We start from the raw sequence: 14625 nt of genomic DNA, 5'->3' as shown, positions 1-14625 counted from the left end.
CCGTGACATGGGCACTCGACAAAGTAAAGTAGTATAGTTATACTACTAATTATAGTCGGATCGAACTCAATTGGCCGCTCGGGACCACTTTCCTGATTGTGAATCACGCTAGCTAGACGCGGCTCCTACTTTCACGTTGCGCTAGTTTGTCTCTGTTTGAGGGACGGAGACTGCGAGTTTTTGAGTTTACCCGGCAAGCCGCCAGATGGAGCGACGGAGCGGCCAACCGATGTGGTGGGGCAAACTCTTTAGCCTTGAGCAGAGAATTAATTCTGATCCGACTATTGTTACCCGTTTGCATGGATTTGGCGTAGATATATTCAAACATGTTGCGACACGGGTCATGAATGGATTTCTGATCGTTTAAATTCTACTGGCGAACGTGCCGCACTCTTATGATATATTCATATCGAATGAAGTCACTGGACGATGCGTGTAATTTTGATTCGAGACGCAAAAAGTCTTCTGTATACGTTCTAAACTGTACACCAAGTTTTTCTTGTTCAATGATCAGTGATTTTCTTAAGTGTCTTCATTCGAGTCTCATGAATACTGTCTTCTTCGACGGATTCTGATATTCTATGTACACGCAGAGATGCCAGGTTTCCTGTTGGAGCTTCGACTCGGCTTTCGTGTCACCGGCTGAAACAAGAGTAGTAGAGAGTGAACCACGTGGAATCAGATCCGAAGGTGATGTAAAAAAGAATTTCTCTGGTAGCAGGGAAACTGGCATCCCTTTGTACGTGCTTTTATCGAATACACAGTAATTCATCCTCGTGTTGCGAATCAGTGTGCCAATGTCATTTGGTCGTCTCATCGACAAGTCTCTGAGACTTTCAAACATCCCTGCTGTTTACCTATCGGACCTACTGTTCACGAGCTGTCGAAAAATCCCACGTTATCCCAGGTGTAGAAGAATCTAAATGTACACTTTCGGTGTACACTTCTGCACGGTTCTTCAATCGCACAAATGTGCCAAAGTTCAGCCAACTGCTTGAAAAATACGTATATTATTCTACGGTCAATCGGATAACCAACCTTCCTCCACGTTGCTGTCGAGTTGAGTAACCTTCACGGCTAGCCGGTCTATCCTGGCCTGCAAGGAGTTGGCCCTGTCGCTCAATCCGTGGGCTTCCCTCGCCAGTTCGCCGAACAAATCCTCAGCGTGCCTCGAGAGACTGGAGAGTTGTCTGATGGTGTTGGCCAAGGTGCCATTGGTCACTGCCTCTAACTCTGACGGTAGCGGGAAGTCCTCAGGAATGGTGCCGCGTGCGACGAGCACTGGCTCCACCAGTCGCTTCGGAAGCGGCATGTTCTCGCCAGATGCGGGACAACTCTTCTGGCTTTCTTGGGAAGATCACTTACCGCTCCCTGGAGACCTGCAACAACGGATCAACGTCGCGCGTTAGTCGACAATTTCATTTCGCATCGTACACCTCGCGGGATGAAGATCGATGGGGATTTCTTTTCACGGAGAATCGAACTTCTGGATTTTATTTTAACCTATACCGTTCTTTGCTAGACAAGGTGTTCTCTTCCCCGATGTCGATACGTTTAAAGTCCACTGACCCACGGAGAGGCTCTAGGCAGTTTCGACACGACAAATTTAAACTGCAAGCTCTTCTAAGACTGGAGAACAGACGTACCTTTGCGCCGTTCAGAAACGAGAGTGGAATATTGTTGGAGTTCACCGTTTGTAAACACGGACTATGAATATTCGAGAATGGCTGTTGTTCAGCCGGCCCGAGACTCGAGTTCGTAGAAAGCGTTGGTAACGTGGAAACGAATTGCGAAGATACGAGGTGGAGATCCTGTTTCTAGAAAATGTGGAGAGAAAAGAAATCTATCGTCCGTGGCATAACTGCATTATCAATCGGGTTAACCAGACAGTCGGTGAAGTCTTTTTATCGGAGTCTGGTACGCGAAAGCGACGGCTGTCTACGATATTTATGTCGGATTGCAAAAGATCTGTCGAGTGCAGAACGCGAAGTATTGATTCCAATTTCTTTAATATTAAAACTACCGATAGATTCCAGCGTATTGGGGTGCTTTCTTGTATTTATGAAATTGATTATATATATAAAATAGAAAAAGTCATTACGCCTTTTGAAAATATACTATGGAATTTAAAGTAAATTTTTTTGTAAAACCAGTTGAAACCGGTCATTTTGACTTGTGAAGATTTTCTAGGATAAAAGATTATCCGATAACGTATACGGCCGAGTAAGTATTTATTTAGTACGCAGTCGATAAAACAGTTACGTTACGTGTGTACGCGCGGTATATAGATGATATTTTTGTGACGTGTGAATAGATACTGCCCAGAAATCACACTCGTAAATGCTAAACACAAGTTACACATCGTACAAAATTTATATGGATCTCGTGAGTGTCATACGCATGTTACACAACGCATGAAATTCACACACTTCGTAATCACCAAAAACACACCACACGCGCTACAAAAATGCTATATACGCACCATATACGGTCCGTACACCGAATAATACAGATCGCGTATTAAATATAACGCAACACACCGCGCGTATACGCTGCACACAAATGCCCACGTTCTGTACACGTTACACGATACGTGAAATGGGTGTGGTAGTTACGCGGTGGTATGTGTGCATTATTTTTGTGGTGCGTGGATGCGTTGCGTAATTTATAATATTCTTCCGCAATATCGGATTAAATATTCGAACCGAGCCCTATTTACAATAATGAACCGGATAAGGAATTGTTCGAGATTGCCCGGGCGAAGATCAGCTCTCTGTAATTTCGCCGCCGACTTACAAATTCGTCGATTCATCGCGGACGAAGTAAACATTTTGCCGCGTTTCAATGGCACGCAAGGGTGATTCGCGTTCGAACGCTCTCGTACTTCAATCAGTCATCGTGACGACTTTATGACGGTGCATCCAGCACGACCGAACACGTGGGAAAGTAATTTGCAGCGGAGTAGACTCGAGTGCAAAGACGACACTCGACACTCTCTGTGAGAAGACCTCGTCTACATCGAGAGTCGCTAACGGGATGAATATTCGATCTGGCCAGGCGGTTATCCCTTTAACACTAGGACTACCGACGGTGAACGCATTACTATTTGTATCAGACGTATCCTTGAAGTTGGACGAGGAAAAGGATAATTAATTTACGAGTACCGTTAGTTGTCTATTTTGATAATTGTCCACGAATATCGTAGGCAAAGACACAAGTCCAATTAACCCTTTTCGTAGTTTTAGCGTTGGAAAGAATCGATGTGTCAGAATCATAATCCCTTCTGTGACGTTTCATCGTTCGAAGATTCAGATATTACCTAACCTATACCAAACGCATTACGTGAACTTTATTCGATCGAAAAGAATTCATTTCGTACGATTTCCTTGTTGCTTCGAGATTAACTTTACGATAAAGAAAAATTGTAGTTCTTTATTACTATTTTTAAATATTTTTATTGCAGATATGTTAATTTTAAAAGAAGTTCGAAACAAGTGAAATTGACACCTTTGGCCGTCTGGTGTTAATCCACGCGCGCGCACACACAATCGCAGCGATCTTTTCACTCTGCGACACGCAAACGCGACGATCGAAATTAATTTTCGCCCTTTCCGCGAGACAGCACCACGGTACACTGAAATACCGTGGTAATATCGAGCCCGGAACGAGGATCGCCCTCGAAAATTCATAAACCACGATTGGTACACGCCCGGGCGCGAATAATATTTTCGTCGAACATTTACGAGCGTATCGTAAAGGAAAAAATTGTCGAGTTTGTACCCAAACGACCCCTCGTTAACGTATAAATACCGTACGAGCGAGGAAAGGCGGTTTCGTCGTCAAGTTTGAGGAAGAACACAATGTACGAGTGGCTTGTTACGAATGATCAAGCGAAACAGACGTTTATCGTGCTGGATGAGTAATTGTTGTTACAGGAAGTTGTTCCTGCTCCCGTTATTCGCAACCTACGGTTTACTTCACCATCGTGAATTACGTTTATTTCATTTATTGTACACGACTTTACCGTAACCTATATTTTATGTTAAGTAGTTTTGAAGCAAGATTTCAGTAACAATTTACAACACTTCACTGCCTCTCGCTTCTTATGAATTATATTACATTTTATAACCTCTCATTTTGTATAATGAAATACGTACAAAATCGATTTAATTGTATATATGTATGTCTGTTCCCTTATTTTCCAGTTTATGAAGTTTGGTCTCCAATTATATACAATTGAAGATTATTATTAAATTCCTGTAATGAGTTTCAGGAAAGCTTTTTATCGTCAATAGTACTATGAATATAGAATACTCTATCGGTAATAAGAGTAATATCATTTTTAGCTGTATATCAGTGATTCTCAACTATTACTCTGCGACATACTAGTGTTTTGTGAGACAGAATTTTTAAGACAGGCGGAGCTGTAAATTTGCCAGTCGTTGTGACAAAATTTTCTAAGCGATTGTTTAAAAATTCGTCTACTTTTTTCCCGTTTCTATTATTAATTTATTACAATCAGAATGTTATATGCAGCTGTTTTATATATTTTCAATTTGTATACATTGTACGGCATGCGTAAAATTGAGGGTCTTTAACCGTTTAAGATATAAATAAATAGATGGATGTTATATGGCTCGTTGACTTTGTTCAGCAGTGCATAGTAACGTTGGTCTATTAAAAACATATAGTTACACGTAAAAACATAATGATAGGCTTGAAATCTTTACAATCAACGATCTGGAAAAGAATTCAATACTAAATAGAAGGAATCGAAGATCTTTCTCCCCATTTTTGCAGTCTAAGAAATTCCAAAGTGCAGTCACTTGAATCGAGTGTACTTTACCCACAACAATGTTCTCGATTCTATGCGAGCATCAAAGAATAAGCTCCAGCTTAAACTGAATTACATGTAATTAACCTAGAATAATTAACGATTTTAATTCATTCGTTCTCGTTAATCTAAAAGATTGCTTCCTACGTAGCAATAATTGAACTAGATTTGTGGTATAATATTTTTCAATTAAAAACGTGTTAAATCTTCATGTTCCACGGAATTCTCTTACCGTGAAAAAGCTTCGTCTGTAATGATAATCTGTACTGTAATGTATACGTAAATACGATAAATAATACATGCCTGGCATTCCACGTTGCATATACCATATGTATTATTGACCTAACTATCCGAGAGGCATCCAGTTATTCTACTGTCTTCGGTATGAGACTAATTTATTCTGCAAACTCAGACGTTACGTGTTTCCACGATGCACGAGTTAAAATAAATGTGATGTCCGGACCGTTAATTACGTAACTTCGCAGCGCGAACTATCGGATCTTATCAGTACTCTAGTCGACCACAGAAACTCTAGAATGTGTGCAGCTTTTTTTTTCCTTAACGTATAAAACTGAGGGCAAAATTAAATTTTATTACGATACTATCTTCGCGCGTGCATAATTTCATTACCGTCGCAGTTTATATAATTTTATTAACATCTTTGTTTGCGTAACTTTATTACTAACACTGTTTGCGTAATCTTGTTACTGTTACCCTTTGTATAATTTTCTCGTTAGAATTAGTGTTTTATATACTACGAGCATCGGCACTATTTCATATTTCAGACAGATAACTCCATTGCCCGTACATTATTATTTTATCTTGTTGTTGCATAGAAGATACGATATCGGTTCTAGTCGTCGATGCACCAACAAAGGGAATACTCATCCCCGATTCAACCGTTTGCACACATTCTGGGAACTCTTCAGGTTTCTCTCGCAATTCTCCGATTCAAATTTATACTCTTTCGAAATAATATTAATCACGTGTCGAAATATCGTCCATCGAGTTCGAACTTTTTCTCCACCGTGATTACTCGATGATTTCTAAATTTTTCAATCGTATTTCCCCGAAAAGATTCCAAACCTCGAAGTATTGTACAGTAAATGTTTCTTAGCCGTAGAAACTTTTAAACAGTAAATCGTACAACGAACGCGTTACGTTCTCACGGTCAGAGAATTTACATTATCTCGACATTCGGTCTCTGTCTCGTTCACGGACGTTGTAAAACGACAGACGAAGCGAACTCGATTTTCTTTTTTTTTCTTTTTCTTCTCTCCTTCCAGGAACACTTCTCGATCGAAGCGTGGCGGATTCACGGCGATCGAGCTAGATTTTTCCAACGCGTTTCACGATACAGCGGTTACGTCTCCGATATACCTTTCGATCGACAGAATTCTAACGAGTGCAATGACTGCGGCCTCGCCTTGACTCCTTTCCTTTCCTTACGTTTCCCCCCTTCGCGACCCCATTGGCCCCGATTAACTTGCCCCGGTTGTTGCCTCTTATCGTTCGCTGCAGCTCTCCCAGGGTCAATACGCGACGATAATTAGCGGCTTAAGACTGGTCGCGCGTGAAACGGTGCACCCTCGCACGGAACTTACGAGAAACGCACACGCCACTGCGGTGAGAAACTTACACCGCGAACAAGATATTGGCCTACATGTAAATATGTGCGTACACGATGGCCGAAAGATACGGGGTTCCTCTCGTGGCACGCAATGACGAAAGATCGTTGCGATTTGCGCGCGCGCGCGCGCGCGGATTGACACTACTAGAAAATTACCAAAGGGGTTGTAATTTTCGAATTTCTTTTTGAAATTAACGTATGTGCAACAAAATTTTTTAAATATTTACTAGTTTTTTTTTTAAATTACTAGAAAATTATCAAAGGGGTCGTAATTTTCGAATTTCTTTTTGAAATTAACGTATGTGCAACAAATTTTTAAAAAAATTTATTATGGTTTTTTTAAAAAATTACTAGATTTTTTAAAAATTACTGGAAAATTATCAAAGGGATCGTAATTTTCGAATTTCTTTTTGAAATTAACGTATCTGCAACAAATTTTTAAAAAAATTTATTACATTTTTAAAATTTACTACATTTTTAAAAAAATTACTGGAAAATTATCAAAGAGGTTGTAATTTTCGAATTTCTTTTTGAAATTAACGTATATGCAACATTTTTTAAAAATTTACTAGATTTTTTTTACAATTACTAGAAAATTATCAAAGGGGTCGTAATTTTCGAATTTCTTGTTGAAATGAACGTATATGTAATAAAAATGTTAAAAAATAGTAATAACAAATTATAATTTTTCTTGCTGCTAAAACTATGCAGTTCTTGGGTTATTGGAGCAAATCGCGAGTTTTTACATGCACCAGTGGTTGCATATTCTCGTAATGTTCTGTATAATTAAACGTACGATACTTTGAAAGAAATTAACCATTTATTGCATAATGTGCACACTATTGGATCTTCAAGAACCCAATAATATCGAGATCACTATAATTCGTGGAATTACTTTTGATTGAGGAAATAATTACTCGAACGAAAGTACGAAATATTAGGAACAATATGGTAAGAGATTGGAAGATTTTTGTTATATATGGATTATTAACTTTTTATAAAGGTTACAGGTATATTTAATTCGAGCGAAAAAGATGTGGTTCGAGAATACAATGAATAAAGTTTCATTTCATTTGTTCTTACTTATATTGTAGAAAATAGGGAATGAGTTTCATTTTTTTGTGCAAAGTTTAATTATCTTTAAGAATCGTTTGAAATATTTTTCAAAATTTAATTCAATTTAGTTTCGATAATATCGATTCAATCTAGATGATCGCTACACGGAAAGTAAAAGTCTCTGCAATTAGATCAATCGTGCATACGTGCTGGTGGTTATTAAAATGTTAACGAACGAATCTAGAAAAATTCAACGTAAGAGAAAAATAGAAGATAAATATACTTAGTTACTTGAAAACTTTCGAGTTCGAAAGACGTTCCCGTTTTTCCCTCGTGATATATTGAATATCCATGAAGTAATTTGCAATGAACAAAGTACTTTTAATTAGTGGAGCCGCGGGTAAACTCAGTTTTATTCCTTCCCTCGTTAAAGCTCCCCTATCCTTTGTGTCACTTATGTATATGTAACCGAATAAAAGCTTCAGGTGGCACCTGTTAGGGTTGGCCAAACCCTCCTGCTTTTACTTCCTGATCCCTCTGTTTCCAGAGGTCGTTGCTCGGATACGTCGCACAGAGCCTTACAACACAGATACTACTTTAACAATATCCATTTTTTTCCTACAGTCTCTTGATCTCAATCTGCACACGATTTTATTCCGATTTAACACCGATAGATGATAACTGTATAAAATTTAAATATCAGTTCCAAATTAAATGGAATACAATACCACAAGTAAGAGAAACGCGAATAATTTCAAGAACGTTTTGAAATTATTCATTTCAACATTTCAAGAATATTGAATTTTTATACAGCAATTTCCACTTTCGAGTAACAATTTCGAACTTCATCCAACAATGAGAATACCATTTTGTATATTTTTATTACATCTTTCTTAAAGTCTTGCCAATGAACTATCGAGGTTTTTTCGATGAAAATAAGCCCAAACACTACCTTGTTTCGACTGTTTTTAATTACACGTTTTTAATTGAAAGTTTTGAAAAAATGATTGCAATAACGTGTATTTAAAAACAGTCCGAATTAAGTGTCGTGTACACTTATTTTCATCTGGAAAACCTCGCCGATTTAGGGATAGTATTCTCCCGAAGATGTAATGACAAATATAACAAAATTTATTTTGCATTGATTTATAAACGAACCAATACGCTCTCTCTCTCGACACACTTCAATTCACGGTTCATTTCACTACTTTGGTACCTCGATTGGAGATCAAAATCGCTACCTACACCGCTTTCAAGGGAATCAACGATCCCTCGATTTTGTTACTCGAAAGCGGGAATTACTGCACCGTCTACAGATCCTTTAACTCTCCGAGTGACACGGAAAATGTTGCGGTTACACGAATAGGCCAATAGGAGTGTATCGTTACTAAGGTTTATGAAACCTTCGATGGAAGTCGTGTCGACATGTGGGCTGACATTTACGTTGTACAATCGTGCAGTACGTCTCGCGAAGAAGTAGAAAGTCTGTTCCGATGATTTCTTTTGCTCGCAGGTTCGATTGCTCTTCGACTGCAAACCGAACCAGACACTTATCGAACCCTATCCACTGTACGATTTCTTTAAAAAAATACGATTACCCAATTCTACGATAACTTGGCACGATTGGTCATCGACTCTGTGAAAATTCACAGAATCCATCGTTACTCGATAAAACTTGCTTTCGAATTATTCCAATCTTCGCGTTGAGTGATTTGTTCCGGAGTAACTGTACAAATTTCTTGTTTTTGTCTCTTCGATCGTGCACAATTCTAAAGGATTTCAACGCTTTTACGACACATTATCTTAATCGAGATGGAAAAAATTTACCGAACCTTGCGTTGCGTATAACACCAATCATTGTGTCACGTTACATTGCTTCATTTGCATGAACTTCGAGAACCCCTTAACGAGGTATATATCTATATATAATCTCGCGAACATTATAATTACATCGCATAGAACCAGTTCCTACTCCGCCTTATCCGTTTTCCGTCCGTCTGTAGATTAATCTCAACATGTTAAAACGTTCATCGATCTCCCCACTTAGCCCACGCGGACGTAGGCTTTTGCCCGCGAGACACACAGTGAATCATACGTTTCCCTGATTTCCGTCTAAAAGAATTCCATTTGACGCTTCGTTGACTCGGTAATTCGAAGAGTGCACGATCGCGAGCGAAACGAGACTCGTATTCAAATCGAGCATGGGATTTAAAAATGAAAATTTTCGACTTTCGTCTACGTCTCCAAATAATTTAATTGTATAATTGTTAATGTATATTTAGTATAAAGAGATTATACGTACAATAAGAATAATTGTTTAAGACAAACTTAGAGATTAGTCTGTATTATTTGTATACCAGTAGACATAAGTTTCAATTCTGTAACCTTAAGTTACAATCCTAATACTTGATTTTATTTGTAAAATATTTCTACAATTTTATTCTCATAATATATCTTCTTGATATAAGTTTAAGTCTTGTTTAAGACAAACTTAGAGGATTACTAGTCTGTTTATATGTATACCAGTAGACATAAGTTTCAATTCTGTAACCTTAAATTACAATCCTAATACTTGATTTTATTTGTAAAATATTTCTACAATTTTATTCTCATAATATATCTTCTTGATATATAATATCAGAGTTATACATTGACAAACTGTTATGTATAATTATACATGAAAGTATAGAATTTTATATGTTGAATTATCTACTGATTAAGAAATTCTGTACAATATCGATAAACAATTATTCAACCGAACTATGAGGGGATCTTAATCAAAGAATGTTTCTATTAGTTAGGAAAGCCATTTCGTTTTTTTTTTTGGTGAAAATGAAACACGATTTTTTTAGAGTGTATAAACATTTTATTAAATCGTATATTCTCCATCTTGGAAAACAAAATGACTTTCCGAACAACCCAATAAATACAATGCTCGATTCGACTACCAGAAATATTTAATTTCGTCGAATGGTAAGAATGTGAAAGCTGCGAGCGATTTTCAGCAGAAAATTGTCCGTAACTACAACTCGAGGTGTTAAATACTCAACTGTTCGAGTCTCCTGCGGTAAAACGCAATAATTGTGAAATTGAGACGAGGCACGCGCCACGTAAAAGAATACCGACGAGCTACGAAAGATTTATCGATTAAAATTCAAGCCGTGCTTCGATACACCACGATTACCGGGGCCTTGTTTGCAAACTACAAGCGTTACTCGCCATTACTTCGAACTTGTCGATATTTTCATACGAGCGTGCCCGTGCACGTTTACAACCACCGATAACCGTAACTTTTCGCAAAGCTCGAGAGCGAGAGCGAGAATTACGTTAAAATTGCGAATACAATAGAGCAATGATTCCGAGTGGAACAGCCTGTTAGATTATACGAGTATAATATGAGTCACCGTACACCTAGCCCCCTTCGACCTTACCAACGTTAGTATCTGCATTTTATATACGCTCCCACGCATTTGGTGCCAAGTAGGGATTTACTGATTCAACGCAAGCTGGCGAACGGAAGAACTTGCCGCGAGGTAATGAAAAATACGCCCGTACGACGCGCGTTTCACGTTTAAAACGAGACAACGTTCTCGTCGAACCGCGTAACGAGGATACATAACCGCGGCGAATCCATTATTAAGAAACCCGTGGATAATTGTTCGACGTTAATCACCACGTTGCCACGTGATTGCATAGAATCTAACGCCGGTAACGCGTTGTTAACGCGAAACGCGGCGACACGATGCGCGCCGATTCACTTTCGAAATCGTACAACGTTCTTCTTCACTTTCCATTGTTGCTCGTAAGGGTTCGGTCCGGGGTTAGATTTAATAACAACGGAGAACTCTTCGGAACCGCGGGTAACATTTACGTCACTTTCTCCCGACTTTGATCTTCCTTTTTCAAATAATTCTTTTTTTCTTCTTTTTCTTTGTAAATGTGTATTATTGTTGTTACACTTGTCAATGTATTAGTTGTGTGTTATTGTTGTTACTCTTATCAATGTATTATTTGTGTATTATTGTTGTTACTCTTGTCAATGTATTATTTGTGTATTGTTGTTGTTACTCTTGTCAATGTATTAGTTATGTGTTATTGTTGTTACTCTTGTCAATGTATTAGTTGTGTATTATTGTTGTTACTCTTGTCAATGTATTAGTTGTGTGTCACTGTTATTATTATTGTCAGTGTATTTGCATGGATGACGTTTGAAAACGTTTACGTAACTGGTAAGAAATCGTCTCTGATGTCAATGAATAGCTTGGTAGGAGTCAATTTAAAATACTGACACGAAAAAAATAATATTGGTCTTATTGTTGTTGTTATGATTGTGTATGTAAGAAATCATCTGTGATGTTAATGAATAGCTTGGTAGGAGTCAATTTAAAATACTGACGCGAAAAAAATAATATTGGTCTTGTTGTTGTTGTTATGATTGTGTATGTAAGAAATCGTCTGTAATGTCAGTAAATAGCTTGGTAGAAGTCAATTTAAAATACTGACACGAAAAAAATAATATTGGTCTTATTGTTGTTGTTATTATGATTGTGTATGTAAGAAATCATCTGTGATGTTAATGAATAACTTGGTAGGAGTCAATTTAAAATATTGACAAGAAAAAAATAATATTAGTCTTATTATATTATGATTATATTGTAATGTGTATACAGGTGGAATATTTTTACAATAACTTCTATGCAAGTAAAAAATACTGTTGTAATGACAAAAATATTGTCATTATAATTATTTTAATAGTGTAATATGTAACTTTGCACTAATATGTAATACGTGTAATGTGTGTTCAGAATATTTTAACGATGTCGTAATATTCCTTCTTTGTCGTTTGTAAAATTTGAATAATATCAATGAAGTGTAATCCCATATGAGAACAATGGCCAACATTGAGACACTCGTACTTCTCATATTTATTATTTTCGTAGCTTCCAATTTCAGTCTGTATAGTAAAAGAGATCTCGTTCATTCAGGGGCTAGTGAATGGAACTCAACTCGGTTCTCGTGATCGTCTTACGCAAGACGAGCAACATTTAAAGGTCACTATTACGCTCATCCGAGTTACTCTTTACTATTACCATCTCCCTTCAATTAGAATACCAGATTGAAGAAAACTGGATAAAGAATTTATCTTCATCCAGTAGCTCTGAAAGTAATTACAGGATCATGTTTCCAAGCAATTCAAGAGAATCGACTACAACTTTAGGAACAAAGTTTCACGAACACATAGAGATAGTTTTATCGAATGGCTGAATTATGTGCGGTGTGTCGTTTTATTTTTCAAGTACAACAGTATCTCCAGAGGAAACACAAATGAAAATCTACTTCTAAATAATACAACACTCATTTTTTCCCGATACTCTTTCTATCCTTTTTATTTCTCACTTTTTCACTCCTTTCATTCCTTCTTAATCGTTCCAGGTATAATAAATCGGTTCCTTAAATTTCGAAATTGACGCGAACTTTCCCAGCCTATCGAGTTACGTAAGATTTCGCGAAAGCATAATTTTTCAAATTTGCAAAATAAAAAGAGACGTACCGAAAACACCGGGCACCAAATTAGGGAAACTCGCGCGTAATAATTGGTGAACTTACGAAAAGGTTGTCAAACTGGTTCCAGTTATTGTATAATTCGTTTTATTTTCAACGATACGCACGATGGGCTTGCATAAATCCCTGGTAAAGGCGACTCAATATTGGGTCCCATTTTAAATCGACGACTCGAAAGTGAATCAGCTCGCTTAACGTATTTTCATCGCGCGTACAACCGTAAACGGATTGTGAATAATCTTTCCATCGAATTGCGTAATTACGTTTTCACGTTTCACATCGTTGTGTGTACGCAACTTATCTCCGGTATTAACGGTAACGATAAGAACCACCTCGATCTGGAACGAGCTTCAAAATTCTCTCGTTGGCTGTTTCTTCTATCTTCATCGACCCTTTTACCGCCAAGATATTATCGACGTAATTAATTTTATTGTACCTTTACTCGTTACGTTTGTTTCTCGACGAATGTTATCCGTTGCAATTAATTCGCGACACCGACGGAAAGAGCGGTACCTTTGTTCGAACGAATCAAGAGTATTCGAAGAGTTGTTGCAAATCAAATTTTTCGAAATGCTAAATTATACTTTTTCCCATGGAATTCCCAACGAAACTTGACCCGAGCTTCGAATATCCGAGAAACAACAACGTTAACGAATAGTTTAACCTGCTTCCGCACAATATTAACGCAACGACGATGGATTTTTTAAATTTCTCTCAAGAAACACGTTTAGAAATCGTAATCAAATAAAAATTAATTTGAGTCAAAATATATTTTTAAATATTGCAATCTGGACCTAATCGTTGAAATTGCGAGTAAATATCTTCGATAAAATGATTCTTCTCTGCAAAAATGAATGACTTTTGTACGAGTAACCGATTGTGGTATCGATAATAACGAAACACCCTGTATTGAGAAACCTCGAGCGATTGATATCGTATTTGTCCGTTCTAAAAACAATATATACTCGTATGTGCGTTAGTGAAAGGTTCGTGAACAATAACCGCAGGCGTCATTCTAATTTACTTAACACGCATTAGCAAGTGGCAATGATTTGGTCGTCGGTTAATCGTGTTCACGTTCAACTCGATCCACTCTGGCCTGCACGTGTGGCTATGAAAACCAAACCTGCACATGCTGCCCATATGGACATGCGACCACGCATGCGAGAAACCCACCAATACGCTACGAGAACGTATATACCCGGCTCAATGTAATCCTCTTCCAAGTGCGCCTACGAATCACCTTTGACAACACACACGTGCTACACACTTCGATGTAAAATTACGAAACACACTCGAGACGTGTAGAATTATTCGTCGAAAATCTCTTCAATTTTTAAGAATTCCGGAATACTTGTACATTTCTACGAGAAGTTTAATTCGTTGCCCCTTAAGTGTTATCAATGTGTTAAAATATGTTTGTCGTTAAAAATCTTACGAATCACCGATGTTTCAGGTTTGAATATTCTTGGTCCTCTTTGTAAAACAAATTAAACTTAAAATATGTATCAAAGTGTCATCTATGTGTGTAATAAAATTATGC

At 37.6% G+C, this 14625-nt stretch overlaps 1 protein-coding gene across 6 annotated transcripts in view; it reads right to left on the bottom strand.

Annotated features, from left to right (window-relative positions):
* Positions 1-14625, bottom strand: part of Scar (wiskott-Aldrich syndrome protein family member 3 SCAR) — a 65132-nt gene that overhangs the window by 9970 nt on the left and 40537 nt on the right. For 5 of the 6 annotated variants that reach the window (XM_076303831.1, XM_076303836.1, XM_076303832.1 and 2 more), the window contains exon 2: positions 1039-1379. In XM_076303831.1, coding sequence (XP_076159946.1) covers positions 1039-1312 — 274 coding nt within the window. In that variant the 5' untranslated portion in view covers positions 1313-1379. Of the gene's footprint in view, positions 1-1038; positions 1380-1509; positions 1641-14625 lie in introns of those variants that run through there. The other variant, XM_076303833.1, reaches the window with a different exon arrangement.

This window comes from Ptiloglossa arizonensis, chromosome 2 (genome assembly GCF_051014685.1).
Source record: "Ptiloglossa arizonensis isolate GNS036 chromosome 2, iyPtiAriz1_principal, whole genome shotgun sequence".
NCBI classification, from domain to species: Eukaryota; Metazoa; Arthropoda; class Insecta; order Hymenoptera; family Colletidae; genus Ptiloglossa; species Ptiloglossa arizonensis.
Note: the sequence above shows the minus strand (reverse complement) of the source record. Positions and strands in the feature narration are given on the sequence as shown.